At 33.7% G+C, this 6,759-nt stretch overlaps 1 protein-coding gene across 1 annotated transcript in view; it reads right to left on the bottom strand.

Annotated features, from left to right (window-relative positions):
* LOC148953544 (small G protein signaling modulator 3) overlaps window positions 1–6,273 on the bottom strand; it is a 123,601-nt gene extending 117,328 nt beyond the window's left edge. Inside the window, exon 1 of the mRNA XM_089088593.1 lies at window positions 6,128–6,273. Coding sequence (XP_088944719.1) covers window positions 6,128–6,273 — 146 coding nt within the window. The remainder of the gene's footprint in view (window positions 1–6,127) is intronic.
* Between the last annotated feature and the right edge of the window lie 486 nt (window positions 6,274–6,759).

Genomic DNA, 6,759 nt, shown 5'->3' on the forward strand with positions numbered 1-6,759 from the left:
TTATAATTATATGTAACTCACTGACTAGGCCTATCTAAGTTATATACAGAAATACATAACTGAGTGACATGTTTAACCTACTACTTATAATTATGTGTAACTCACTGACTAGGCCTGTATAAGTTAAATACAGCAATATATAACTCAGTGACATATTTAGCCTACTACTTAAAATATGTGTAACTCACTGACTAGGCCTATATAAGTTATATACAGAAATATATAACTCAGTGACATATTTATCCTACTACTTATAAATATGTGTAACTCACTGACTAGGCCTATCTAAGTTATATACATATATATATTACTGAGTGACATATTTAGCCTACTAATTATAAATATGTGTAACTCACTGCCTAGGCCTATATAAGTTATATACAGAAATATATAACTGAGTGACATATTTAGACTACTACGTATAAATATGTGTAACTCAGACTATGCATATAAGTTATATGAAGAAATATATAACTCAGAGACATATTTAACCTACTACTTATATATATACATAACTCACTGACAGGACCTATATAAGTTATATACAGAAATATATAACTCAGTGACATATTTAGCCTACTACTTATAAATATATATATATAAGAGATTTTCGGGACATAAAACTACAATTACCGGGAAAAAAACTAAAAATTATCTAGTTCAACATTGTAATATTGGTACTTGCTCAGTATCTAATCTAACGATTACAATTTTAGAAAATTTGGACCTAGAGAACTTTACCTAAGAAGAGAAAAATAATAAATTACGCAGACGATAAGATTATTGGATCCATGCTCTGGGTACCGCTTATCCTTTCGGTCTAAATGATCAAGTTACAAAATACGGAGATATGTCCAATGTAGTCGCTAAATGTTTTCATGGTTTAGCTGAGCACCCTTCCTTTAATTGCCCCACTAAACGTAAAAACCGATCAAGAGGACATGAAGAAAATAATAGAAAGAATAATTTAGATTTAAATGCATTTTTAATTGATTTATGTCAGATATTTGAGACTAATGGAATGTCTAGTTTAATAAAATCTTTAAATAAGTTATCAAGGAATAATTTAATGAAAGTATTCTGGATTGCAAAAAATGTCCATTAAATGAAATATAACATATATTTCAAATTTACTAATTCATTATAAATAAATTTTGTAAAAGTGGTATAATTCACAAACTTTGTCAAGATTAAGTTGAATAAAAAAAATTCATAACAATTCCACCATGTTTTCTTTTTATTCTGTTGGGATGCTTAAAAACTATCATTTCATCCATATATTGATAAATATCAGCCAAAAAAAGAAACATAGCAGATGAAAAAATGGAGGAGTTCTTTTAAATTTTTTATCCCAACTTAATTGTGGCAAATCAATGCTTTCAGATTATACAACTTTAACAAAATGGATTTTATAATGGAATAGTAAGTTTGAAACTGATATTTTAACCCTTTTTATACCAAAAAACCATAGAAAGAAATTATCATTTTCAAGGGTCCAAAAAAGGCTTAAAACTGAATTTACAAGAAAAGCAATTATTATATTCAGAAAGAGCATAAAAAATGGCATCTAGTGGTATGTTCACTTTATTTGTAGTTCAATAATATGCACTGCTCAATATTTACCAAAAAATTGAAAATTCTTGGGAGGTTATAAAGAGGGAGTCATTGAGTAGAATGGAATAGAAAAGGAGTATGCATAGCTGTGTTGCTCTCAAGTGGCTTGGTGTTGTTGTGAGTTTCTAGTGGTAGTAGTAAAAGCATGAGACCTGTATCTGATTATAAAAGAATTTCAGATCTGCTGGACATTCAATAGCCTTTTAGTTAGAAATAAATTATGAGTGAGAATAAAAAGTAAGGAATTTGGGCAAACATGATAATGTGATTTATAAAAAACAGACTCTATATTTTAACTGTCCTCCAAACAGCAGAGCCAAACAGATCCAAAATTGGACCTTATTTTGTTCCAAAGTGCAAATTAAGGTAATTAAGATATTATAAAGTAAGAAATTTGGGTAAAATTCTACTTTAGCTACTTTTGGCTATCCTGGAAAGGGGTTAGGTTAGGAAAATGAAACTTTCAAAGAAGGGTCTACAGGCTAAAATATTTCCTGGGAAGGTATTTTGAAGTACTTACCTCCACTCCTTCTCCCTGTAGAGAGGGTCCTGACCTTTTATGACCTTTAAAAATATGTGTGTTCTAAAAGTGAAATCTTGCAAAATAGATCTTCTGCTTAAATGAAGTACAGCAAAATTGCTTTCAGGTTCATAGCTTTGCTTAATACCAATTTATATGGTTTTAAAGATATGCAAATATATTTCCAAAATTTTGAAAAAAAAACATTGACATGGCTTAAAAATCTTCTCAAATAACAGGAGTTGCATTTTCAAACTAAAACCAGAGAAAAAGACACTAATAACTTAAAATTAAGGGTAAATTTTCTTTTGTCAAAATTTCAGTATTTACCTGTCATGTAGGCAAATTTCAGGGCCCCCTAGAGGGTGAAGGAGTGGAGGTCAGTACTTCAAAATACCTTCCCATGATACACTTTGGCCTGTAGTTCCATCCCTGAAAGTTTCATTTTCCTAACCTGTCCCCTTTCCAAGATAGTCAAAAGTAGCTAAAGTGGGATTTTACTGGAATTTTTTGTTTAGCTGTTTTTTTTCTTCATTAGGCCTATTGAACAAACCTATATAGTTTGGGCTATATATGCAACCATAAGGATTCTGGGGCACATTTGGTTAAATAGGCTGTATAAAAAATTCTATAACTGACATAAGGACAAGGTAAAGACACTACTTGACTCTTTTTTGTTGTGCTCTCAAAATATCATAACCAATTCAACCAAAAATGATTATTCTATTAACTTTTGCATTCTATTACACATAAAGATAAATTATATGGAGAAATATGTAATTAGGGCTATATATAGGACCATCAGGAGGAGGCTGTGAGTTGAATAGAATATTTGAAAAGTGCATGAGAAAAATGAATCAAATTGTGTTCACCTTGTCTTCATGACAGATAGGATAGAATCTTGTACATATTTAGGCTAGCCTACCTGTATTTGCAAGTGGAATAATTATCATATTTACAAAGAGCATAAAAAGGCACTGAATAGTTACTTTACTTTGCCCCTGTGTCAGCGATAGAATCAAGGAGGTACACTTGTGCCTCTTTAAAGAGGCAACCCACCACAATGTTAAGCAATTTCTGGTCCTAGCGGTCGCAGAGAGAAGGCAGAGATCGCATTTTGTAGCCTAAGCTCAAACTAAGAAACATGCAAAATTTCACCCCCCTCTGACTTTATCTTCATGGGGGAAAGTGGGCTGGAAGTTTTGACCCTCCCACCACAGCCACCCTTTAATGTTGTCTGATTGGGCTGAAATTTAGAGGATAAACTTTCCTGGGGCCTGGGAGCTTATCCTCAAAATTTCAGCTCAATCTGATCAGTCCTTCCCTGTTTTCCAAAAACCAAATATACCCACTTAATGTTCATCAAATTATTTTTTTTTTTGTTAGCTGTCTACAAGCCACAGTTGGCAATGGATCCTGGTGAATTAGGACTCATTTGAGCCGGAATTCAACCTGTTAGGGCCTTTTGATATTTTCAGACGGATAAAATTATCCCCCAAATTTAAATTTACAAAAAACCTCCTTTTCCTATAAGAGCCCATGTTAATTTTTCCCACCACAGCCCCCCTTTAATGTTGTCCAATCCTGCTGAAATTTAGAGGATAAGCTTTCCTGGGACCCAGGAGCTTATCCTCAAAATTTCAACTCAATACAATCACTCCTTCCCTGTTTTCCAAAAACCAAATATCAAGTTTTGTGGGGATTTGCTTGTGTCAAAAATAGATTGCAGAGACTAAAAATAATGTGACAAGTGTCTCTGTGGTACAGCGGTCACTATTCCTTACTGTCAGGTGAAAGATCTGGGTTCAATTCCCTGTCAGAGAAATTTTTTATATATTGAATTTAAAGTTTAAAAAAGAAACTCAGTTTCTTTTTTAAGTCCAATCTATTAAGTCCTTCGGCTCAACACAGGCATCTCCAGAAGAGTATCACAGTCAGCCTTCAGGTTACAGGTAAGTCTCCACTGCTTTGATAACATGCTGTATACCCGCATGCTTGAAGAAAAGTTTAAAAAAGAAAATCCTACTGTGCATTTGATTTGAGTATTCAGGAATTAAAAGCCTTAGCACATGAATCTTCAAAAGGGGGGGGTTGGGGGCAGCAGCCCCCCAACTTTAACTCCTGATATGATCAACTAACAGTTAGTCAAGCAAAAATAAGTAATAAACTGTATAAAAACATGCAGAAATTATTTGAAAAAAACTACGTTTTCTAAAGAGTTAAAGAGGCTGAGTCATAAGTTCAAACCTTAAAACGTTCAGGGATTAGGAGGTACAGTTGGGGGGGGCTGCCGCCCCCCTAACCCCCACTTCTGTATATGAAAGGGGCTGTGCCCTCCTCAACACCTTGCTCTTTATGCTAAAGTTTTCATTGTTTAAAAAAAAGAGTTGTGAGAAAGTCAAACTTTAGAGAGTTGTGAGAAAGTCAAACCCTTTTGTAACCTTTACCAACAACTTATCTTTAAAATACTAAAGAAATCTTGTCCAGAATGTAATTAGTCAGATAGGGTAAAAGAACTCTTTTTGGGAAAGACCACTTTTCTTTGGCATTCCAGAAAAATAGCAATGGGTTTTTGGACCACCCCTTTTTACTACAACATGAAGCAATGTGAGGGCATAAATGCATAAATAAAGTTAGCCTCTTTGCATAAGTAGTGTACAAAAAAAAAATTGTTCTAGAACATGGTCTGCCTCCCAAAAATACGAGGTCCAAAAAAGGCCAACAGTTCTTTCAGAATGGAAATAAAGATTGATTTTCCCCAAAACAGGTCCTAAAGAAGGGTCAAAGAACTTTTACCTTTGCTGCTGGTCATAGAAACCTAGCAACCAGCTCATTTGACTGGAAATTCAAAATTCTAGGGCCCCTTTATAAGAGCCTAAACTGAGCCTCCAGCCTCCCTTCTACTTCTTTTTCTTCTATCTGGCCCTCCCCTACCCCCAATGATATCAGATCATATGTTTACATAACCATTTTTGTCCAAATGGTCTAATATTCATGTCTCCATGATCAAAATAACCCCCACATCTACATGAATGATGTCCCTAAATTCCGGAAATCAATTGGGGCTATATCAGGATATAAATAAAATAAAGAATTGGCATACCATAGATTTGTGTTGGATTTCTTTTGTTTGTGTTGAAACTAAAACAAAACCCCTAAAACAAGAACCTGCCTTCTTGGTTAAATTTTCACCAATGATTTGTCAGCATAAATTGAAAATGTGGTCTCTGTTTTGAAAAGCAATTGAAAAGAAAAATTATATTTGAATATTTGTGACTTATAGAATAAATATCAAGCAATAAAAGTTACATTTCTAGAATTGGAAGAAAATCAGCTTTCTGTTCATATATTAATAAAACTGAAACACTTAAAGGATATAGAGGCTACATCAAAATAAGATAATTGGTATTTCCAAAAAGAGCTCCCTGCAGGTAAGTCAATAAACCAATAGTTTCAAGTGGTTGATCTTAAATAATCTGAATAATAACCATAGGCCTGTTTTTTAGCACTAAGATCTTACATCTTTCTGCAAAGATTATCATTTTTTAAACTCATCTTTGTTCTAAGATCTTACAGCTCACTGATGTTAGCAAAAAGTGTGAAGACCACCACTGTTTTACCATATAGAACAATGATGAGAGAACTTTGATGATCTACTCATCAGTGTTCTCAGACAACTGATCAGAGCAGAATGATGAAAGACATTTGCACAAAAACAGCCAATGATGTAAGATCTTTGTTCAAAGATTTTGCTTTTAAGCGTTTTCTGACAAAAGATGCAAGATCTTAGCATATTGGTGAGTGAAAAAACAGGCCTCATATTGGTGCATAGCTTAGACTTTTAGCTATTCATTAATATACCCAATCTTCCTCAATTCCTCTGTGGTAACAAGATGTGAGGGTTTTAGTTTTACATAATTTTGCTCAATTGGATACTGGTTTTTTACCCTAGCCATGACCTCTGCCTAGAATGGATTGTTAAAAATCAGAAACCTAGAAATATTGTCACTGGGCAGGTAGTTCAAAGTTTTGACAGCCTCATTTTTCATTGACTCTGGAAGAGCACAAAGAGAACCAAGTTTATTTTCTCTTTCATCGTGGTTTTCATTTTCAGGCTCAATACCATCTTCTATTTGCATTTTTATTCATTTACTTCGACATCTTCTTTGAAATAGTTGTCAGATTGAAGAAATATTTGGGTGGTGGTGATGTTTTATAGCAACATATAGGTAATTTTTATTTATCTCTGAATTGTTTAATGTTTTTTTAGTTTATAATTGCTGTTTTACAGGGGCTAGATGAGTCTTTTCCAAAGAATCAACAGTTCTGTAAGAAGCTAAGTATATTTTTGATGGAACCTTTTGGCTATTCTGACGTAAAATGGCTACCTCATAATTTCCATTAGATGGTGCGGGGGTGGTAGCGGGTTTAGTAGCACAAGAGCGGACGATAAAAGGATTGGCTACCCTTTAATTACTTTTCACCTTTAAAAATGACACTAGAACTTGTAATTGTCAATTGAGAAAGCTTCTTTCCAAGATCAAACCGGCAAATTGTCGGATGATTTGCCCTCAACCTCAAGCACGCATTACATTCCCGACAAAAGCGAAAAATCAAGAAATCGG

The sequence above is a fragment of the Artemia sp. Qi Xiang Cuo genome, chromosome 4 (assembly GCF_049724085.1).
Source record: "Artemia sp. Qi Xiang Cuo chromosome 4, ASM4972408v1, whole genome shotgun sequence".
In the NCBI taxonomy this organism is placed as follows: domain Eukaryota; kingdom Metazoa; phylum Arthropoda; class Branchiopoda; order Anostraca; family Artemiidae; genus Artemia; species Artemia sp. Qi Xiang Cuo.